General features: G+C 45.6%; 1 protein-coding gene across 1 annotated transcript in view; it reads right to left on the bottom strand.

Annotated features, from left to right (window-relative positions):
• Window positions 1-25000, bottom strand: part of prex2 (phosphatidylinositol-3,4,5-trisphosphate-dependent Rac exchange factor 2) — a 133052-nt gene that overhangs the window by 34838 nt on the left and 73214 nt on the right. The window contains exons 24-32 of the mRNA XM_042067498.1: window positions 21930-22152; window positions 21311-21518; window positions 15897-16079; window positions 15090-15184; window positions 14638-14720; window positions 13091-13181; window positions 9873-10001; window positions 8437-8478; window positions 5810-6015 (exon numbers count right to left, since the gene is read on the bottom strand). Coding sequence (XP_041923432.1) covers window positions 5810-6015; window positions 8437-8478; window positions 9873-10001; window positions 13091-13181; window positions 14638-14720; window positions 15090-15184; window positions 15897-16079; window positions 21311-21518; window positions 21930-22152 — 1260 coding nt within the window. The remainder of the gene's footprint in view (window positions 1-5809; window positions 6016-8436; window positions 8479-9872; window positions 10002-13090; window positions 13182-14637; window positions 14721-15089; window positions 15185-15896; window positions 16080-21310; window positions 21519-21929; window positions 22153-25000) is intronic.

Raw genomic sequence — 25000 nt, forward strand, 5'->3', positions numbered from 1 at the left:
CACCACCGTGTCCCTGGCAGTAACTATGGGCCCTCAGGTTTTTGACGTGGGCTAGTATTCTGAGGGAAGTTGAAAACACCAACACACACACACACACACACATACACACACACACACACACAGAGATAGAGAGTCCCTTTCATGCCGGCAGCCCTGGGGAACAGCCCAGTGATGTGTGGTGAAATGAAATGCTGGTGTCAGCCCACTGTGACCCACTCTCAGTCTGTTTGCCCCAGTTAGCAAGTGGAGGAGGAACAGTGTGATTGCAAACACCAAGACAAACAAACAAACCAACAAACACAAAGCACACTGCAAGCTTCCATTCGGTCTCTGTCCACAGGCAGACATCTCCCACCCACACTCCTGGACTCCACTCTCCACTGGGAAATAGATGTGCTGGTCATATAATTAGAATATCATCAAAAAGTTGATTTATGTCAGTAATTCCATTCAAAAAGTGAAATTTGTATATTATATTCATTCATTACACACAGACTGATATATTTCAAATGTTTATTTCTTTTATTTCTTTCTTTTGATGATTATAACTGACAACTAATGAAAATCCCAAATTCAGTATCTCCGAAAATTAGAATATTACTTACCAATACAAAAAAAGTTTTTTTAGAAATGTTGACCAAATGAAAAGTATGAACATGAAAAGTATGAGCATGTACAGCACTGAATACCTAGTTTGGGCTCCTTTTGCCTGAATTACTGCAGCAATGCGGCGTGGCATGGAGTCGATCAGTCTGTGGCACTGCTCAGGTGTTATGAGAGCCCAGGTTGCTCTGATAGTGGCCTTCAGCTCTTCTGCATTGTTGGGTCTGGTGTATTGCATCTTCCTCTTCACAATACCGCATAGATTTTCTATGGCGTTAAGGTCAGGGGAGTTTGCAGGCCAATTAAGAACAGGGATACCATGGTCTCTAAACTAGGTAATGGTAGCTTTGGCACTGTGTGCAGATGCCAAGTCCTGTTGGAAAATGAAATCTGCATCTCCATAAAGTTGGTCAGCAGCAGGAAACATTAAGTGCTCTAAAACTTCCTGGTAGACAGCTGCGTTGACCCTGGACCTCAGAAAACACAGTGGACCAATACCAGCATATGACATGACACCCCAAACCATCACTGACTGTGGAAACTTTACACTGGACTTCAAGCAACGTGGATTCTGTGCCTCTCCTCTCTTCCTCCAGACTCTGGGACCTTGATTTCCAAAGGAAATGCAAAATTTACTTTCATCAGAGTAAATAACTTTGGACCACTCAGCAGCAGTCCAGTCCTTTTTGTCTTTAGCCCAGATGAGACGCTTCTGACACTGTCTCTTGTTCAAGGGTGGCTTGACACAAAGAATGCAACAGCTGAAACCCATGTCTTGCATACGTCTGTGCGTGGTGGTTCTTGAAGCACTGACTCCAGCTGCAGTCCACTCTGTGAATCTCCCCCACATTTTTGAGTGGGTTTTGTTTCGTCTGTTTGGTCGTCTTTTGGACAACTGTCAAGTCAGCAGTCTTCCCCATGATTGTGTAGCCTACAGAACTACTGTAGACTGAGAGACCATTTAAAGGCCTTTGCAGGTGTTTTGAGTTAATTAGCTGATTAGAGTGTGGCACCAGGTGTCTTAATATTGAACCTTTTCACAATATTCTAATTTTCTGAGATACTGAATCTGGGGTTTTCATTAGTTGTCAGTGATAATCATCAATATTAAAATAAATAAACACTTGAAATATATCAGTCTGTGTGGAATGAATGCATGCATACATTATACAAGTTTCACTTTTTGAATGGAATTACTGAAATAAATAAACTTTTTCATGATATTCTAATTATATGACCAGCACCTGTAGATGTGCTACATTACTGACACTCTCCCACACACCTATGGCAAGATTCACGATTACTGATGTCTCCACATCAGGTTACAGCAGGTCCCCATTCACCTCACATTATTAGTGATCAAGCTGGTACATGTCCAGTAACATCTGAAGGCTCTCATGGCTTCCCAACACACAGTATTAAAGTGTGAGTCAGAGAGAGAGAGAGGAACTCTTGGCAGAGTAGAGTATTGGTCACACTGACCGTCCACAGCAACATCACAGCAACAAGCCACCGCACACGGTCAACAACTTAGACAGATGAGGGGAGAGTTGATAAGAGGGAGACATAGCTCTTCTCTTCAATGCCAAATGAAGAGGATCCTTTCAGCTGACCAAACTTTCCAAAAAAACGTGTCTGATCCTCAGCAAAGCCGAGGAAACTGGCTTCTTTCAAGAGTCAATAAGCTTTTACGGGAAGTACACAAACAGTGCTATCAGATGCCCTCTGCCAGCTCCAGCCCACACACAGGTGTGGACCATGGCGTAATTAACTGCGGACAAACATCTTCACCCAGAACGCTAATCCCCGCTATGATCCCCCATGATCCGCCTGACCCTGTGGATAAACCACAGCTTGTATAGATTGGAAGTGTCATGAAAACATACATGGTGGCCATCAGCTCGATGAGGAGAGGAAGCGGAGAGAATGAAATATACACAAGGTTTTCTCCTCCCAAGACTAGACCGTAACAGAAGCCACTCCAGATGCTAGAGTTGCTCTGGCCCAGTCCAGATTCGGCTGATGCCTGCGCAGATCTGTTCCACAGACGTGGAGCTATGTGAGGAAATAAATGGAGAGGTTGAAATGTACACAAACGAGTTCTCTCCATCCAAAATCAAGCTAACAGAACCCACAGAAGCCCAGAAGGACCCAGATGCTGGAGTTGTTCTAGCCCTGATAAGGCTCAGATCTTCACCCATATCCTCAGGACTGTTTCAGGTCACGTCAGTAGGTATGTAGGGTGACAACCAAGAGGATTGAACATACACAACAAAAGGTCCTCCTCCAAATGGCTGTAAAGGCCTATTCACACCAAGAATGATAACGATAACTATAACCATAACCATAACGATAAAAGCGTTCACACTGAACAACGATAAACAAAGTCTCTCCTTGTGTTAATGAATGCGACGGTTAAAATTCGATGGGTTCTGATTGGCTATTAGCTTTTTATCGTTATGAAAATCGCTCTGAGTGATCCCCAACGATATCGTTCTTCATGTCGTTATTGTTATAGTTTATGTGTGAACGTCGCCATTCATATTAACAAGAACGATATTTATTTATAGTTATCGTTATTGTTCTTGGTGTGAATGGGCCTTAAGACATCACAGAACTCGGGTTGAAAATGGCACTGGTTCTGATATGGCCCTGCTCAGATCTGTGTGGGTCTCTTCTGCTCCAGTGTGAACAGCAATGTGGAGGTGGCCTTGTCTGAAGCTGATGAGGAGATATAAAACAGCTGATCTGGAGTCAGCTGGTAAAAATAACAGACCACAGAGGAGAGAGCACCCACAGGCCTGACCTTACTGTGTATTTTCCTTACTGCACTGTGTGTGTGTCTGTGTGAATGTTGTGTGTTGTATGTATGGGGGGAGGGGGTTACACATGTGGATGTGTAGAGTGTGTCTTTGCAAATTATGTGTAAGCACTTTGTTTAATGTGTAAGCACTTTTTGTTGTGTGTCTTGTGCTTCGTAGTGCAATGTGGTGGATAGGTCACAGGTTCTCTGTGTTGTGTCCCGCTGGGCCAAGCTGAGTTCAGTTGGGTCATGTCACACTGAGTCACAGACACACAGCGCACATGTTAAAGTCGTTTCTGGGCTTTTCTGCTTAGCTGGGCAACTTTGCTCTGTATTTTGGAGTGGCGGTTTGCATTGTGATGTGATGTACTGCCTGCGGGTGGCCCGTTTTGCAGTGTGGTGCTCTGAGCTGTTGTGTTGTGTATGGAGCTAAATTTGTCTCAATAATATTTGTATATGCGCAGAGGGTGATCCACAAATATTTCTTGATTTGCATGTGTGTTTTGATATCTACAAATAAAAAAAATCATATTTGTAACTCGTATATTGATTTTTACAAATATAGTTGTGCATTTGTAAATAAAATGGCATTTGTAAAACCGAAAATTTCATTTGTGAAATTTGAAATCCACATGTAAAAAAAAACATATTTGTAACTTCAAATTGGTTTTCACAATGTAGATGTGTATTTGTAAATGAAATGGCATTTGTAAAACTGAAAATTGCCTTTGTGAAATCTAATTTTGCATTTGTGGATCACCAGCACACGTAGTTTTCGTTTTCGCATTTGTGGATCAGTACACGTGTTTTTGAGACAATCTTTGCGGCAGAGGAGCCACCCAGATCCACAAATACCTCTAATTCGCCTGCTGACAGACTTTCTAATCCAGTTGTCTGCTGTTTGTATTGTGATATACTGTTGTGTGTTTTGTGTTGTGTGCTGTGTGCTGTGCTGTATGTAATTGTGATGTAGTGGTGTGTCGTATGTTGTTGTGTTGTGTTGTGCTGTATTGTATGTAATTGTGATGTAGTGGTGTGTTGTATGTTGTTGTGTTGTGTTGTGCTGTATTGCATGTAATAGTGATGTAGTGGTGTGTTGTATGTTGTTGTGCGGCCCAGGTTGGATTAATTGCTCTGTGCTCCTGTGCTCATTATGCAGAGATTACAGTTGGGGGGGGGGGGGGGGGGCAAACAGAGAAACAGAGCAACAAAGTGCTATTCTCTGCATAACAAAGTGCTATTTTCTGCATAACAATGACACTCCTGTTCAAAAGCAACCTTCTGTTCGGGTAGCGTTTTCTTCCAGTGCCACCTCATGACTCAGAGGAGATTTAAGGAGATGTCTCTCTTTTCTCTCTCTCATGTTTTTTTCATTTGGCTAATAAACAAAGAAACGGGCAAAGCAGTTCTGCTGCTCCCTGGAGAACTCTCACTAAGAGCGTTTAGCGTGTTGTTAGCTGGAGCACAGCCCTCCTGATGACTCACATGCACCGCAGAATTAATTAGGAGAGGAGAGGAGAGAGAGATGTGGAGAGGAGAGAGAGAGATGTGGAGAGGAGAGGAGAGAGTGGTGGAGAGGAGAGGAGAGGAGAGAGGAGAGATGTGGAGAGGAGAGGAGAGGAGGAGAGAGGGGTGGAGAGGAGAAGAGGAGAAGAGAGTGAAGAGGAGAGATATGGAGAGGAGAGGAGGGGTAAGGAGAGGAGAGAAGAGATATGTAGAGAGGAGAGGAGAGGGGTGGTGAGGAGAGGAGAGATGTGGAGAGGAAGGGACAGGAGAGAAGAGAGAGAGCAGAGGAGTGTGGAGGAGAGGAGAGGTGAGAAAAGGAGAGGAGTTTAGCGCGGAGCTTACGTTGTTGTGCACCGTGTGGTTCCATGACACAGGAGGAAGAAACTGAACAGAGCTCAGCAGCAGCTGAGACGCCAGATCCTGATTCATTTGGGGATGAGCTTACTGCCGAGTCATGCCTGCTGAGTCAGGTGTGACGCACAGCTCAGAAAGTGGGAGAAGGGGGGGGGGGGCAGTGTGTGTGTGTGTGTGTGCACGTGTGAGAGGAGAATGAAAGATGGAAATAGAGAGAGAGAGAGAGAGAGAGAGAGAGAGAGAGAGAGAGACAAAAGCACTCACTAACTGGGAGCTAGGTTAGTGAGACTCACTAAGTTTGAGAGAGAGAGAGAGAGAGAGAGAGAGAGAGAGAGAGAATGAATGAATGTGCTGGCTCCAACTGAATTGGTGTGTTTGTGTTATGTGGTTTCAGAGGTGAAGACGCGGCTGCTGTTAGTCTTGCTGCAGTACACAGGTCTGCGAGAGAGAGAGAGAGAGAGAGAGAGAGAGAGAGAGAGAGAGAGAGAGAGAGAGAGAGAGAGAGAGAGAAGCACACTAGGCTAGCATGAGCGAGTGACTCACCAGGTTTGGGGAGAGCAGGGACTGGAAGTGGAAGAGCAGACCAGCAGAGGCGATTTGGTCCAGCCAGCGGCGGCTGGCCTCCTGGGCCTCGCTCTCACTGCCCAGCGCCTGGTTGAGCACGGCCAGCAGGTGCTCCGAGAAGGAGCAGACCGATGCCACCAGGCTCTGGCTGAACACCATGTCCCTCCGCAACTGGGCCTCGGAGTCTGGACGAGCAGCAGGAGAGAGATATGAGGCACTTGAGAAAAACACGCACGCATGGATATACAGTACACACAGATACACTGACTCATGTATACACACACAGATACAGATAGATACATTTACACACAGATACACAGATACATGCACCCCTTATAGACATGGCGTTCATTTGACTACAATCTATCTTCTGTTCTGCTTGTTTTGGTTGTATATGTTTTAAGCCTTTTTTAGTATATTTTTGTTGTTTTTTTGCCTTTATATTTAGATAGGACAGTGAAGAGTGACAGGAAGAGAGTGGGAAAGAGAGAGATGGGGTGGGATTTGGGACATTTTGGAGATTTGAACCCAGGTACCCATGGGCACTTGGCGTAATCATATAATGGTGTTATCAGAAATGTGTTGGTGGGGAAAATTAGAAGGTGCGAAGAAGGTGAGAGAGAGAGAGAGAGGGAGAGAGAGAGAACAGTTGGTAACACTTTACTTGACAGTATCGACATAAGAGTGACATGACACTGTCATGACACATGAAACCTAACCCTAATCCTAATCTCTAACCCTAATCCTAACCCCAACCCTAATCATAACTCTAAACCTAACCCTAACTTGTTATGACAAAAACCGAATGTCACTTAATAACAGAAGCGTTATGACATAAACGTTTATGACTTGTTTATGACACGTTCATGACAGTGTCATGTCACTCTTATGTCGACACTGTCAAGTAAAGTGTAACCGAGCAGTTATTGAGGGAAAGTAAGAGAAGATGATAAGAGGAAGGAGAGAAGAAGAGAAGGGGTGAGATGATGAGTGAAGGTAGGGGAGTGAGGCAGGTCAGTGAAAGCCGTGGTACAGTATGATGGTGAATATGAGAAAGAGGTAGAGAAAGAAAAAGGGAGAGCAGAGGAGGGAGGGAGAGAGGGAGGGATATGAAAGATAGAGAGAGAAATGATAAATGATTGAGAGAGAGAGAGGACAGAGATGACAAGTGATTGAGAGGTTACATTGAAATAGAGAGAGAGAGTGAGAGACAGGAAGGTGATTTAGGAGACGGGGCAAAGACAGGATGAGTGTGAAAAAAGAGGTGTTTAGAGATGGAAGGGAGGGAGGGAGATAGAGGGAATGAAAGACAAGATATAGAGAGAGGGGAAAGAATAGTAACAATAAGAAAAAGTAATGGAGAGAAAATAGCCAGTGAGAAGAATGAGAGCAGGAAAAGGAGGAATGGAAAAGGGGGAATGACAAAGTGAGAGGAACAGAGTGAGAGTAAGTGAGAGATGAGGATAAAAACTACATGAATTTAAAACGTTTTTTTTTATTTATTTAACTTTGGAAAAAAAGGGTTTCAGAGTTGGTAGTCTCCATCTCTTTAGCTTCGTTTTGGAGTGAAACTCAAGAGATAACTCTGTTCTGGCTGTAATAGCTTTAGCCCGCCCAAAATTAAGCACTCCCACTGCTACACAGGTGCACTGATCCAGGAAAAATAATTGGCTGCCATTATTTTATGAAAAATATGTTGAGCAATCTGCTCGTTTTTAAAACGGGTTCGTGAACCTCTCTGGAATTTATAATGCGCTATAATCAAAGTCGACAATTTTTCCCCACAGCTAAATATTATTAACATTCCCCTACCATAACCTTGAGATGTGAAGCATTTTTAATGACATTATGTTTTTCCTTAAGGACATTGCACAGGCTGGTCAGGGTGCCGATCTCGGAGGTAATTTTCCTTGAAGGATCCTGGAATGACTTTCTTGACTGCAGCTATTGCCTTGCTGGCGTAATTAAAGCACATCTGGCCTCATTGACAGTCAATCATTTATTTCCTGGGTCTTTAGAAGTTTCCCCACCGCTCAGCACACAGCCAGAGTTGAGAGGTAGAGAGAGAGGAAGGCCGCAGGATGGCCCGCTTTTTAGCACCAGGTTCAGTGAATGAATGAATATATAAAATATCTTGATAACAGATCATCTGTCAATCAATCAATCAATTAATCAATCAATCAATGTAAGTATCTGTCAATCTATGAATTTCAATTCATCTATATATCTACATCCTACTAATCTATTCATCAGTCTATCAGTCTATTTTCTTGTCTGTCTAACAGTCTCTCCACTGATGCGTGTTTGTGCCTACTGCATGTGTCTGTGTGTCTGGCCACAGAGAGAGTGTGATGAGAAGTGCAACAGACCTGTGTACTGCAGCAGAACAACAGATACACAGATACACACAGACACAGACACACACACACACACACACACACACACGCAAAGATACACACACGCATACATACACACACAGATGAGAAAGTGTGATGAGAAGTGGACCAGACCTGTGTCCTGCAGGACCAAACACACACACACACACACACACACACACACACACACACACACACAGATGAGAGAGTGTGATGAGAAGTGAAACAGACCTGTGTACTGCAGCAAGACCAACAGCAGCCGCGTCTTCACCTCTGAAACCACATAACACAAACACACCAATTCAGTTGGAGCCAGCACATTCACTCTTTCTCTCTATCTCTCTCTCTCACACACACACACACACACACACACACACACACACACAGAGACACACACACACACACAAATTCTCTCTCCCCTTAAATCGCTCTCATTCTTTAACAACAGAATTTTTCACACATAAAGCACATCAGCATTTCAGCGTTGTCCAGAAAGGCAAACCGTACACCAAATTGGGTGAGAAACAGTAAAAGTAAACAATTGGAGAAAAGTAAACAATTCTATTCTATTTGACCATTTACTACAGGCATGTGGAGCTCTGGGAAGGTGTCTGGCAGATTTAGAGCCTCACTAAAAAAAAGGCTCGACCGCAGGGCACGGGTATCCTTAGACACACACACATTTAGAGAAACACTGTAAACACACAGGCGTGTAATATTCCACTGCTTGTTTTTGCTCGAGTTCACCACACATCATTTTGCTTTCCCAGGGGTGTCATATGATTGTTATCATTGTGTGTGTGTGTGAGTGTATACAGTATGTGTATGTGTATGTGTGTGTGTGTGTGTGTGTGTGTGTGTGTGTGTGTGTGTCTGTCTGTCTAAGTATGTGTGTGTGTGTGTGTGTGTGTCTGTCTGTCTAAGTGTGTGTGTGTGTGTGTGTGTGTGTGTCTGTCTTTCTAAGTGTGTGTGTGTGTGTGTGTGTGTGTGTGTGTGTGTGTGTGTGTGTCTGTCTGTGTGTGAACTTTTTTAGTCTATTCTCACATCAACTAAGTGTCTCCATTTGTTCCTTCCTCCTTCCTTTAATCTGTTTTCTCAGGAAAATAAGGTTCTACTAAGAGTTCCCTGACAAACGCTTAATGGGAACCATTTAGGCAACAAAGAACCCTTACAAAGATACAATCTATCCAGCCTATGTTTTTGAGGAAAAAATGCAGCAGAGGTCTAAATTATCATGTAAACTTGAAAATGTCAGTTGGATACATTTGGAGCCAGAAACAACTGGTATGTATAAATAAAATAGTACTTATGCAAATACACACCCAAACACATTCATCAGGTCCTTTGCCATTTTCTGGGAAGCTACATGTAGTGATGTTGTCCACATGGGCCATATATTCTGAATCTGACCTATTCCATCTATGACCACTAAAAAAGTAAGCTTACTCGACTTGCCAATGACCAATCTCCCGAGATTTATCGCCTCATTTTCACCTGTCCACTTCCACCATGATTTAATATGTTTTGGCACGACACACCTAGTGAACAAACACACACACACACACACACTTCCCTCCCCTGTGTCATGTGGCCATGTGGTGTGGTTTGGTTGTTTAGGCTTGGCTGCGCGGCACAGCACGGCTGGCGGGTGTGTTTTGGAAACTGACCTTCGACAAACTTGGCAATGGTCTGCGTGAGGGCCTGGACGCTGCTGGGCAGGTTCCAGGGGTCCTGCTTGACGTGCTGCCGCAGCTTCTTGGTACAGTTCACCCTCGGCTCCATTTCCTGGTGGAACTCTGATCAACGCCACGCCCAAGAAGCAAAAACAGAGAGAGAGAGAGAGATGGGAGGGAAGTATCTGACCATTAGGAGAGGCCAGGCAACAGCTAAAAGAGCAGCAGTTACTCAACAGCAGCTCTAAATGGACTGCTCCATGGACCAAACCGGAATGTGCTCCTAGAGAAACAGACATTTCACATCTCCACCCATCAACTCCACCAATTCCACCAACTCCACTTTCGTAATGTCAAGGTCAAGCTGTATAATGTCAAGGTAATGAGTGAAGGGTAGGTTTGTGTACACTACTGGAAGAGATGATCATACCGCAGAGGAAACAGCTTCTGAGGGAACATATTGTACTGCCAATAATAATGGCAAGTAGAACAGGTAAGGGTCTAGCATAGGGAGAGGTGATACAGTGCTGTGTCTGGCCACTAGATGGCATGCCTATGTGTGTGTGTGTGTGTGTGTGTGTGTGTGTGTGTGTGTGTGTGTGTGTGTCTATGGGTATCATGCGAGCAGGTGGCAGATGGCACAGACAATGTGGGTTTTCAACAGTTATTCATGCTGCGTTTGCAAAGTGCCAGGGTGTGGACTTGCATGGAATGAGCTCTTTAACACAAACAAACATGCATGTGCACATGCAGACACACACACACACACACACACACACACACAACAAATGTCACACACATACATATCCATCTGGATCCTGAGCAGTGTGCTGTGAGGCCTTTGATGTCTAATTTAATTATCACGCTGAACTCCGCAATATTTCTTTTTAACTTACGTTTCTAAAAGATAAATTACGACACACTTATTGCTTAGTACAAGTAAGTCAAACAACATCCTCAGGATATGTTTCCAACATTATTATTCCACTCATACTGAGGCCAATAATCAGTGCAGCATCCTAACCAGGTGTCTGTAATCGACTCTTCCTGGCATGATGCACAGGACCAACTGTCATTTGAATTTATTTCAGGGTGCAGTAGGAAGGGGAGGGGTTCAAATGAGTTCAACGAGTATAAACGGTCCAGCCAATGAGAAGAAGCTTGTGCTTCTGAGAGATAGGAACTCTGCTATTTATCCTAGTGAGGTTATTTAGTGATGCAGTGCTCGGATAAGGGATAAGGGCTCTACATATTTAATTGTGTGGGGAGCATCAGTGCTGTGCTGTGAGGGTGAGTTTTAATTCACTCTGCCTAACTACTTCAGCAGCTGGTTTTGTGACACACTCCCTCCCACACACACACACACACACACACACACGCACACACACACACACACACACACACACACACACACACACACACGCACACACACACACATGCACACACACACACACACGCACACACACACACACACACACACGTCAGGGTGGGGTTGTGGGGGCAACTCAAAAAATGGACGCCAAGAGGGCTTTGAAGCGGCACATGCCGTCTTGAGCGGAGTGTTTAGTGTGGCGCGGGGATTAAGTTAGCGCAACATGGGACGGATCAAAACCGTAATCTGCACCATCTCCTCACGGCAGCGGATCTAATAATGTTGACGTGCAAGCGCTGAGCTTGCAACACTCTGCCGAGTTGAGTTTCTGCAAAAAAAAAAAAGGGGGAAAGGAATGCCACTCGGACCACACAAGCGGTCCTCAGGAGCGCCGAGTCACCACTAGAGCCTCACTTAGCACTTATCGCTAAACGTCTCAGCCAGGGCCCACGTCCTATCTTTCCAACGCTCCAAAGAACAATGGCCCCTCTCTGACTGCACGACCCTGTGGGTTACCTTGAACCGGGAACGCGGTGCGAAACGTTGCTTTTGCCTTTTATGTCAACGTTCTAATCTCCACGGCGCGGAGCTGAGTCAGGGAGATGGGCTCTGCCCGCTGGCGCACTCTCACACAGCCGCGGAGGAAGTGGCGGGCTCCGGCCTGGAAATATTTGTTCTGATTGTTTTCCTACGGCGATAATTTTATCAGACATTACATCCAATGACCTCACGCCCAGATCGGCCAGCAAACAAGAGGTACTCTAGGCAGCGTTTGGTTTACAGTGAGCCTTGAGATGACTGGCTGGCCTTAAAGCATCAAGGCCCAAACTTGCACACAATCTTTCTTTTGAGTGTATAATGCACTTAAGTGGTTGATGGTTTTATCATGTAAGAAGCTAATAATAGCCTCCATATAGTAGTAATGTAGCTTAGAAACAAATTATTAGTGTGTTTTACCTGAGGATACTATAAAGTTTTTTTTTCCCCCATCACCCCTAGATAACCATTTGGAGTGATTTCAAGCCAATCCTCTAGGCTTCTCCACCCGTGTCTGTCTCTGTCTCTCTCTCTCTTTCTCTCTGTCTCTCTCTCTCTCTCTGTCTGTCTCCAGCTGATAGGTGTGGCCTATAGTGAAGGCCAGACTACAGGAAGTGCTCCCTGCGGCTCTGGGCCCTGGCGCGCAGCTGGAAGGAGACCACTTCCTCTTGTCCTCCCGGCTCCACCCCTACCTCTCCCTCCATCTCTCTCTCTATCTCTCCTTCCCTCCCTCGCTCCCTCCCCAGACAGGAAGCAAAGGCCTTGTTGGCCTGCAGTATTTCTCTTTTTTTCTCTCTCCACTGCGCTCTTGTGTAGAGGAGGATGCCGGGGCACCGAGCACCAAAGCCAGAAGTCTGGACGCTGGCCAGTGTTATCTCCCCTCTCCATGGCCCTCGGTGAGGAAGCAGCACCAGCAGCCAACTCAGCCACACACTCACCCATACACACTCTACGTCTACACACACTCTACCCGGGGCAACAGAGCCAGATGATGGACCAAGGGGATTTTGACACACATACTGTACACATGCACAAGGACACACAGAAAATCAGCTCCAGGATCTAACAGTGCCACATCCGAAACAGCTCTGCCACCAGGTTTGTAATGAAGTGCAGTGTTTGATGACAGGAAGTATAAAGTAAAAGAGTAATCATATACTCATAATCTGCAATGCATGAACTACTATACCCATCACAGTGATTCATTGGCCACTCAATGGTCACTGTTACAAGACATATGCCTATAATTGCTGTGTCATACCAAGGTATTTTTCTCATATTATTCCACATGGTGAATCATTACCTTGTAGTCCTCGGTTCGGGGTGAAGCACTTTGTTTGCTCGAAGGCCTTGGCGACAACGGCTCCTTTCAGCAAGCTGGTTATTGACTCAACCTGTAGAGTCAGAGCGATAGACTAAGCAACGGATAAATGCAAGCATAGTGTGTGCTGTCGCTTCACTATAGTGTGCCCAGATGAGCTAAGATTAGTTAAATCCAAGAGTTGATTTGAATTGAACCATTATGAATTTACCATTTCATTTGTAAAACTGACAAGAAGGATGCAGCAAAATGAACTAGAACTTTCCCTGATCAGGTTGCTTTTGGCTCCAAAACACACGCACGCACGCACGCACACACACACACACACACACACACACACACACACACACACACACACACACACACACACACACACACACACACACACACACACACACACACACACACACACACACACACACACACTCACACACACACACACACACACACACACACACACACTATGTAAACAAAGCTGGAGGAAGCTGGCTGGCCCTTAAACAAAACAGCAGGAAACATCCAGAGAAGCGCTACGCTGTGGTGGCATGTCCTGCATTTTTCTCCTCCAGTTCACTGGCGGTCAAGATTTCTGAGGCGCAAGTCCACTTACGGAGAATTCGGCACTGGGCAAACAAAGCCTACGGGGTGACTGCCCAGGAAGCAGAGATACTGATAAAAACTGAGCCTGTATGTGTTCTTTTTTTAAGGACCTTTAGAAAAGGCTCCCTGCTTAACTGACAGTACTGTCAGATTAAATGGCTTGTGAGCTATGCGTTTCAGGAAATGATTGAACATATCATGGGCATGCACATATAGAGAGGTAGTTTTTGGAAGACATGTCCCTCCAATCACCAAATATGAATTTGCTTAATATAGATTTCTGATCAGAATACGATCTGTGAGCTCCAAGCTACTATATACTGTATATACAAATATATTGAGAAAGCTGATTGTGTTTTGGATGCTTATCATATTACCAACTCCCTGGTGCTAATGACCACATATCTGCCAGGTTCCTACCCCAGCAGGCCCCATAGTCCCCTAGGAAGAGCAGTCATACAGTCACGCCCAGGCTTTCCCAGGGCGACAGCAGAGGCCGGCTTTACCATGCCATAGGTTTGGTATGTTTGGCTTTGGTCAAGACCTGAGCGCCATGTGTCATGTTAAATGACAGAGGGGTGAAAGGTCAAAGAGGCCACTGAAAGTGGCTATACATCATTATGACAGAGGCCTTCTGCAGCAAATAGGGACTGTCACCATATTGTGATTTAGGCCTATTTTCAGTATCGGAAATCAACAAAATGTTTGAAAGATTTACACCAGAGTGCTGATTTTGTTTGTGGGTGGATCAGTTTACATTTGTGCATGCAAGTATATGAGTGGGTTGCATCTCATTCCCTGCCTTCAGGGCCCCACAGTGTGTGTGTTTGTGTGTGTTAGTGTAAGTGTGTCTGTGTGTGTGGGGTGTCTGCCGATATGATTACCAGTGGATTTCTCCCCACGAACGGGAACCCCACCCAGACACACACCTGGCTGAACAGATGCTCGAGAAACCCATGGAGCTTCTTCTGCTTGTCGTGGGAGATCCACACACTGGCCGGCATCTCGTCCCCTGCGGCACAAACACACAGACAGACACAGATGACCGCCAGCACAGATGACCGCCAGCACAGACCCGCCTGCAGTCACACTAATGACAAGCACTTAGGCTCCACCGAGAGCTCTGCAGCCAACTTAGACACTCAAACATCAGGGCACAGCTAGTGCTGAAGAGACAGCTACAGTCCTTGAATCTATCAACTTTGTATAAGTATATATACTCTTTTGATCCCGTGAGGGAAATTTGGTCTCTGCATTTATCCCAATCCGTGAATTAGTGAAACACACTCAGCACACAGTGAACACACAGTGAGGTGACACACACACACACACACACACACACACACACACACACACACATCCACTCTAAGTGTGCTCTCACCTGAGTCCATCTCGTCGCTGTGCACATACGAGCTGCAATGGCTACTGCAGATGCTGGTGAAGGAGGCAATGGAGTTCCTGTTGCTGTTGCAGTCACTGCAATGACACATCAGTCGTATGTATTGAAACAGCATGGCTAAAAAAATATTTTTTTGTATACATGAGTGTACAATACAGTAAGTAATGTGTACTGTATGTATTATAACGATGCACAAAATAAATCCATCTTGACTTAGCCAGAAGAAGAAAAATCATAATGATTGATAGATGATGTAAGGGTTAATTACAGTGCTTTGCGTGACTACACTGAAAAGGAACACCTGTCTGATCACGGAGTGTCATGTGGAATATGTTTTCCCATAATGCATCTGCATGCTGGGCAAAGCTCTCATTCATGCGGAGGGTTCTGGAAAGCTTCCAGCTGAGGCTGTGGCAATTGGAGCTGCTGTTGTTGACAGCTGCTTAGTGAAGGCAGCCAGGCCTCCTCTGATGTCATACCGCACAGCGCACCAAGGCTAGGAGGCTGCTGCTTTGAGTTACTGTAAGTGGTTGGCCATGAGTTTATAGATGTTATGGGCAAATGTTGCACTTACATTTGTAATTAATTTCCCTGCAGATACTTTCCCTCAAGGTACAAAGAAGGGCATACACATTTTTACATCTGTTTTGCAAGGAGAAAAATTGCAGTTGTTTGCATTTTTATATAAAGCTCATTAATGGAGCTCCTCACTGGCTGACTATAAATGTGTCTGTGTGTGTGTGTATGTGTGTGTGTGTGTGTGTGTGTGTGTGTGTGTGTGGCGCTTACCTGTATGAGTCTCTATTACTGATGGTGTCGTGGCCAGAGTCCTCCTGCTCGTCTCCCGTCGTCACGTTAAAACACACTTTCTTCCCGTTGCGTTCGCCCCTCTCGCCTTCGTTCTCCGCCGATATGTAAGTCTCCGACGGCTTCACCTCAGAACTCGTAGGGTTGGTGATGGAGGAGAGCAGGCTGAGAAACAGATGAAAAAAGAGTGAAAAACAGATACATAGATATACAGATATATAGATAGACAGACAGAGAGAGAGGACAGTTTTGTCATGGTACAAGCATCAGCCTAAAGATGGCATCTGTCATAAAGACCCAGCATAGAGCTATCTGTGTAACTATTGCTTAAATGAGGAATGCTGAAAAGGACTGGCCTAAGCTCTCCAACCCTAACATCCCCTCTTGCCCGGTCCGTAGAGTTCATTTTCCACGGCAAACACGCCGTGGGCTGATTGGCCACAGAGTGCTAATGTCATCAAGATGTGAGGTCGGAGTGAGCCACAGAGGAGAACCAGAGCCAAACAAAACCAGAACCTGTTTGCCTCTGGCTTCCGCACAACAACTTCGGCAGTTCAGAGGTCCTCAAAATATTAATAACTTCAAAACATGGCGGAGGCAGCTGTGTCAACACATGACAGCGGTGCAGAGAGAGAGAGAGAGAGCGGCTCCGGTGCGCCAGGCTGAGGAGGCGTTTGAAGGAGGTGCGGGCCGGGGGGGCACAGATGGAGAGGTGGTGGGCACACGCTCCCACAGTCTGGAGCCACACACGCGGCTGTTTGGAGGCACATTTTCAAACACCATGCCTCGTCTCTGACAGCGATCGATCTCTCCATCTGTCTCAGGCGCTCTCTCTCTCTCTCTCTCTCTCTCACATCAAGTGTCAACTTCTGTCTCTAATTTCACTGTTGACAGTGCACATTTTCCATTGTGCAACTACTTCAGCACGAGAGGCTGTCTAGAAAAATGCACGTAAATCCTTTGGGGAAATAAATACAATCAGTCTTTATAAGCCTCCCCTTCTCTCTCTTTCTGTCCAACACTTTCTCACTCTTCCTCCCTCCCTTTCTATATCTTTCTTTCACTCTCCCTTGCACATTTTGGGATGATAGATTGTGTGGGCCCTTTATCATTTCAAACAGGCAGTGAATAGACCACATCCTTCCAGGGGATGGGGAGGGGGGCTTCAGATTAAAAGCCCTCCACAGGCTCAGCTGGACTGTCTCTGTCTGTCACTGGGCCTTCCAGGTTCTAGAACAATGGCCCCTCCAAGCCAAAGTGACATTCCATCACCATGGAGAGCCTGTCTGTGCCCTGCCATTGGCTGAGCCTTAATAAGGAAGTGCACGCAGCTTGGGGGCCTGCGAGGCAGGGAGCTTGAAAGGAGAGCAAGCAGAGAGAAAGGAGGAATAACAATGATTTGAATCTGAAGGAGCCGGCCTGTCGTCCGGCAGGCTCCGCTGTCTGGCTCCTGCCACTTCACTTCAAAAGGGCCTTTGGGCAGGCAAACCGAGAGCGTCCCCAAAAAACACGCGGGCGATTTCAGCCATCCGAAACACACATGCGGTGATCACTTTTATTGAGAAATCTGGCTTGGCCGTGACTGGTAGAGATAAAGGTGGCCTTTCTCTCTGTCTCAAACACAGGAAAAGGAATTGAAAGCCTAATCCATTACACCGAAACAGAAACAGAACGCCGACGTTCATAACAACTTCACAAAGATCTGCAGAGCAGCAACACAACAAAACGTGGTGAGAGCTTGATGAACTGGCCCCACTGTACGCTGAGTAATTATACCCGACTGGCGAGGGGCACCCTGGCCTTGGCTTCTGCGCTCAACAGAGCTTGAAGGAAAATGGAGATACAAACCACATGTCAGCGTCCAGTATGCTGGGCAGATGTTCACCCAGCTCACTCACGTCTCAGCTCAGAGAAAAAAGAACACACATTTTGTGATCGCAACGGCTAGAAACATTTCTTCCTGTTTGTTGTTGTTGTGAGTCTGCTCAGAGACATACTTGCGACACTATTTGTGGCGTGCATTTGGTGTTCATGTGTCTGTTTTCCTGGTGGGAAGGGACCGCAGTGTTCTACTGTGCTCCACTGAAGCAAGTCATGTTTATCACAGAAGCAGATCGCAAGGCATGGTGAGTTGGGGAGGTGTTGGGGAGAGTGTCTCTGTCCACTCATGGACATGTTTGTGGCACCAATTTGGCATTTGGGTCCATTTTCCGTTTGGGAACAGATTCCAGTGTACTTCACAGAAGCATGGGAGCATGGGAGGTAGGTGGGGTGGGGTGGGGGTGGGGGGGGGTGGGGGGGGCACGTAGTGGTGCACAAACACTGACTCCCAACTAGGACATGTCTTATTCATCAGAGAGACACTTCAGCTAGAACAAGAAACAGGATCAGTTCAGAGAGGAAGTCTGAGAGAGAGAGAGAGACAAAGAGAGAGAGAGCAGGAAAGAATAAGGGAAGACAGTAAGAACAGAAGGAGAAAGAAGAAAATAGAGAGAAGGAGAGATAATGATAAAGACAGTCCAAGAGAAAAGTGAGAGAGAAGAGAGGAAGAGAGAGAGAGGAGAAAGAGAATAAGAGAGACTGACAGAGATGGAGAGACTGGAGCTCTTTTTACATCAGAGCTTCATCAAACAGACTCTGCATGCTGTCCAAGGCCCTCATTTGGCTGGGTCTCTGCTGGGCCTCTGACAAGCTAGGGATGGTGGTGGAGGGGATCAATACCCCTTTCAATCCACCGCAGGGAGCAGCAGCCTCAAAACTGTGTGTGTGTGTGTGCATTTGAGTGCAAGTGTGTGTGTGTTTGTGTGTGTGTGTGTGTGTGCATGTGAGTATGTGTGCATGTGAGTGAAGGTGTGTGTGTGTGTGTGTGTGTGTGTGTGTGTGTGCCTGTGAGTATTTGTGTGTGTGTGTGTGTGTGTGTGTGTGTGTGACTGAGTGTGTGTGTGTGTGTGTGTGTGACTGAGTGTGTGTGTGTGTGTGTGTGTGTGTGTGTGTGTGTGTGTGTGTGTGTATGTGTGTGTGTGTGTGTGTGTGTGTGTGTGTGTGTGTGACTGTGTATACGTGGATGTGAAACAAGACCACGTGGGGTAGCCAGTAAATTAGCTGCTGCACTCCCTGGCCAGCGACTAATGGCTACACAAATGGAATCTGTAGCAGAACAACGGCGCACGGGGGCTAGACCCTCCCTGGGTTGAGAGCAGTGGAGAGGAGAGGAGAGGAAGGCCATTACCCAGAGCCCAGATTAAGGGGGCCTCCCAGCAAATCCAAGAACACAGGGCTCAATATAAATGTAATTGCAACTGACAAGAACTGATACACAGCAAACTGCAGGTTCAGTCTGATGTCTTGTCTTGGCATCAGTTCGCCTTCTTTTTCTATTCCTTCTCTTGTGGTTTCTCTATCACTCTATCTCGGTCTGAATCACTATACTTCCCTCTCTCTCTCTCTCTGAGATACTTGCTTAAAACAGACATAACAGCAGCATGGAGAGCCCTGATGGAAGATACACACCACTCTATCCTCACTCGCTGTAACTGATATAAAAAGAGGCTGCTGCCACTACAAACACAATGTTGCATTAATGACAGCCTTCCTGATTCATACATTTCTCTGACTGTGAGTGACTTTTATTGGAAGCTGAGCCAGCTCTCTCCCTCCCTCTCTCTCTCTCTCTCCTTTTAAAAGTTTTTCATTCTGGGTTCTTCCTGTCTGAAACCTGTGCTGACCTACGAGTGTCCCATTTCCTGATGTGTGTTAATGTGCTCCCAGACAATGAAGCCATCAACTGGACTGAACAACGGGACCAGGAAGGTACATTTTCAGACACACACACACACACACACACACACACACACACACACACACGCACACACACAGATGTCCACACACTCTCACACACACAGATGTCCACACACTCTCACACACATACTTTCACACATGGACAAGCACACCGACATCGACACCCACTCACCCACACCCACACACACTTTTACACATGGACAAGCACACCAACATCGACACCCACTAACTCACTCACACACACACACACACACACACACACCACACACACACACTTTGACATACGCACAAGCACACCCACCCCAACGACACACACACACACACACACACACACACACTTTGACATACGTACAAGCACACCCACCCCAACGACACACACACACACACACACACACACACACACACACACACACAATACTGTACATGTACACACATTCTCACATACACACTTTTTACACATGTATAAGCACACCCAACCCGACGACACCAACAAGCACACACAAAACTACACACACGCACACGCACACACACACATATTTACTTTCACAAAACCACAAGCACACTAACACCTATACTCACACCCACACCCACACACACGCACACACATGTGTACTCGGTAACAAATATGCTCCTGCTGGTGTCACAGTAATAGCCACAGAAAATGGGTGCTTGATGGAAAAAGCAGAGACGGAACCAACCCCTGTTTCAAGCTCAGAGTACTCTAAAAAGACACACTGTGTGAGGTCCCTGTGGCCTAATGCAGCCACTGAAAGTCTGTTAAATAAATATCTGCAATTTACAGTGTTTACGGCTTAGTCTAATTACGGCAACGTTGCTTTATTATTTCCCTCTCTACAGAAAAGAGAGTAAACCAGGTCGTTGATATGGTCATCAAGGAAAAAAATGTTCAGGGCCATGGTTTAGTAATTTATATCAACAGTTTTTGAATATTGAATATTTCTTATGATTATATAATAATAGTTCACACCACAACTGAAGCAGAACGGTGGTGGACAGGTGTTAATTAAAGTAAATGTCGACCACAAACAAACAAAAAGTACTTAACCCAAAACAGGAAGTAGAAGGGTGTCATGATCCATAATTACTAAGGAGCATGGAAGGCCTCCACGGCAGAAGAATGATAATTCAGTCCAATTAAATTACTGTGAGCCCATCTCTCTCCAGAATGCAGATAACAAAATGAGCTTTTTAACAAGCTAATCCTCTCTACTGAGACCCCAAGCCAGAGGCCACTGCACCAGAAAAAAAAGCCACTGCTGCTAGGCATTTTCTATGGGCTAATGAGATTTTAATTATTTGAGTTACCAGACACTCATGGAAACAATGTATGCTCCTATTCAAGCCAATAAGCCTGCAAGTGCTAACAGCCCTGTAAAGGTCGGTGATACACAATCCCTCAATGTTCAGAACGTCCAGTCATTCACTACATTAGGCTACTCAGTATAATACAGTGCACTACTGTATGTGATGAATGAATGGCTATGAGAGGGATTGAACATGACATGGTAGGTGATGCCTTGCTAACTGAAGGATTAGCGATATGCTAAGCGAAGTCTGGGAAGTGTCCATGCACTCACTCGTGAATCTGGGCAGCGTGACTCTCCATTTCCTTGATGACGGTGGTCAGTTTGCTGAGGAGCTTCTGGTAGGCGTCCAGCGTTAGCAGGTCGTCCTCGCGGAGCAGGAAGCGGAGGCCGTGCCCCTCCGTCCGGCCCAAGCTGTGCCCCGAGGGGGCAGCCATAGTGGTGATGGTGTGCTGGGCGTACACCATGGGTCCCAGTTTCCCTGGTGACGCAAAAACAATAAGGCAGAAGTTGCATAGCTGACTGACAATTGGTCGACTCAGGTTTGCTTCATCCTGAGTCTGTGTCATATTTGATAAAAACATCAACTAAATACTCATTTACTAATGAGATCCAGTGGCATATTCAATCAGTCATCATTGAACGGTTTACAGATGCAACAAATATCACACATAACTTAAAATCTCTCTCAGCAGCCACACTAGGATTGAATCCTAAAGCAAGTCTCGCAATAAACCTTCTATCGGGATACAATCTATAATGTGCTATATTGAAGTGACCTCAACTGTCAAATTTGATGTCTTATTCAGATTTCCTTCCCCATTAAAAAGTCACACTAGCTCAAGAATAATTGCTGTTTTGATGTAAAAGCCACAGTGTGATCTCTAAGCACCTTGCTCTGTGTTGCGGATGCCCTTCTCCAGCGTGGAGTTCTTCCTGTTGTCCAGCTGGACCCCGAAGGCGCTGCCCAGCGAGGTGGTGGTCTTGGGGTAGGACACCTCCATCACGTTGATGTGGCAGTTGGTGGGACAGAAGTCACTGCTGTGCAGCGGAGACACCTTGGTCTTGGCCTGCTTGAATGTGGGCCAGGCTCGGTTCTTCAGCACCCGCGAGAACTACAGGAAGCAAAGAGGGACAGCACATTTTTTAATGTCATTTTTGAAAGCGTGATTTGATTTGACAGTTTTAGCGATTCATGCAGTGATTTACCAGACAAATTCAAATTCAACGAAGCTTTATTGGCATGAGGTCTACAGTACTGCCGAAGCATTTGGTTTGGGTGCTGGGCTGGGTACACACTAACATACTATGCACATACGATCAGATACATCAGAGGAGGAAAGGGGACGATGCGTCGGAATCTCAAAAACATGACACTGAATGAATGCATGAGTTCAAACCTCCTAAATCTACGTTATGTCACGAAAAAACTACGCTCAGGATAGTTGTCTGCCTCCCTGCTGTGGTCTCATGGGCTTAAAGTGAGTAGGGCAGGTGGTGAGAGCTCATTTGTGTGAGGATACTGCTGAATCAGCTTTCCTCATACTGCGTCCATATACATTCATCACACACACACACACACACACGCGCGCGCGTACTCACTCACACAAAAAATACAAATACACTCACATGCAAACGTACTGTACACATAGACACACATAACACAAAAGCACAAGCAGTTCACATACACATAGACACACATACTCAAACCCCCAGGCACACACACACACTTACATGCAAACACACCCCCACACACACGGCTCATGTATGGACTGCATTGGGTCAGTTGTCTTACGATCCTGACTGAAAGGTTTACAGTTGTGCAAACAAACATCCTTTACATGCACAGAGCATGGAACATGTGTGAAACAAACATCTTGTGTGCCTATGGCGACTGTTTACACACACATGTTGAAACCATTCCAGGTGAAAAACATCCATCATGGTATGTTTTGTGCAGACATCCGTCAGACTGGACTCGACATTGTAACTTAACAAACAGGGATGCGATTCATCATGGCAGGCTTATTTACAGATTTTTGACTTTGAACGATTCCATTTCATAGCTCTTTCTTCTTAAGTGAGCATTGTGTGTGTGTGTGTGTGTGTGTGTGTGTGTGTGTTTGTTGGTGAGTGTGTGTATGCATATGTGTGTATGGTTATATATGTGTTTGTGTGTGTGTGTGTGTGTGCATGTGTGTGTATGTGGGCTGCTATGTGGGGGTGGGCATGTGTGCGGGTGTGTATTTAAGTGTTTTAACCATGTTCCTTCAATATGTTTTCATGTGTGTTTGAGACTCCAGGGCCATAAATCAAAAATGCAAAAACAGACACAGTAAACATCAAATACAGTGAAAAATGAATCCCGCCCCTGCAGTCTCCAACTGAAAACAAGAATGCCTGGACAAATAAAACAAGGTCCACATTGCCTCTGGTATTTGGGAAACACATTGAACTGCACTGCTTTAGGGCTGTATTGTAAAATACCATTACAAAAACATACACACATCATAACGAACACAAACATGAGCCAAGGCTTCAACAGCCTCCGTGGACACCTCTGCTTCTCATCGGCAGTCCGATATCACCTCTTCCTGGGAATTCTGGAGGCGCAGGCTGGAGACGGACGCGGTCAGCTGAAAGGCCTGCCCCTTTTCCTGCCCCTATTCTTTGTCATGCCGTCGCTGCCCCGGGGCCTCTTCCGAGTAGCCACGGCCCTTTTTCTTGCGCTCCGCGTTTGAAGCAGCGAATGAGACACAGCTGGTCGACGTGTTCTGGCTCCCAAGGGGGGGACCAGACTTGCCACATTCCACAGCAGCCTTGACCCATGGAGGGGGCTCTCAACGCCCAGGGGCCACAGCACCCCCCCATTTTTTTTTCGAATTCCCTGGGAGCCTCCAAATGGAACGCCACAGAAGAGGAAGTTACGCAACTTCGAGGGCGTACTGGATGTTCGGAGATATTTATAAACTGAGTGGAGCGACTGGTGTAATTAATCCGGTACCGAGTCGGATGTTGATCACACGCACCAAAAAGAAGCCAAGCGCATTCCTAAATATTTCCATCCAGATTGTTTCCCTTTTTTTCCCCTTGCAGTCCTCTGTTCCCTATAAAGCCAGCTGGAAATGAAAGAATGGAATTTTCATTCTCTTTGCGCAATCCCTTTTTTTCTCCGCACTGATGCTGATGTCATCACATTCCACACGGATCGCTGGCATCGATGGCACTGTGATCCACAGATAAGTGAATCCACACACTCTAGCTCCAGCGAAGTCAATTCGGCCATAACTGTACATTTCTACACTGGGGCTTCATCAGAGTGTATCCTAGTGCATACTGCCTGACCTTCACTTCCATGTGTTGGCTCCATCAATCAGTGGTCAATATGTAAATGTTCTACACTGTAATGTAAAAGGTAATAACTAGCATGCACCATGGGGTTCCAGTACATGTGACCACTTACCTTACCCATACTGCTTGATTCAGTTTCCCATTGTGAAGATTCTTTGAACGTGCAATTAAAAATCGGTTATTTGCACAGCTATGAAGTAGTTCCATTTTTTCTTACCTTATTTGACATATTTTGTATCAATTCGCCCGAGTTCTTTAGAATGTTCAGTGAAAATTGGACCATGGAGGTATTATATATAACTTATTTATATTATATATAACGGCCCCCATTTGCCGTTCGTGAAACAATGAATTGTTAACTGCTTATTATGCACTGTTAATAAGCACGTTATTTTAAAGCGTTACCATACTTATTTAACAGCTTTAACTATCCAAATGAGATAACAAAAAAAGTGTAAAAATAACTTCATATTTAACATGTTCTTAACAGTAGAATAAGTGGGATAATGGACTCCATTAGATTATCCGAAAAATAAACGCACTACGAGGTTGAATGGCCACTCGGCTGCACGTCGTGGCCGCATTACAACCTCGAACGTGCGTTCATTTTCG

This window comes from Alosa sapidissima, chromosome 17 (genome assembly GCF_018492685.1).
Source record: "Alosa sapidissima isolate fAloSap1 chromosome 17, fAloSap1.pri, whole genome shotgun sequence".
NCBI classification, from domain to species: Eukaryota; Metazoa; Chordata; class Actinopteri; order Clupeiformes; family Clupeidae; genus Alosa; species Alosa sapidissima.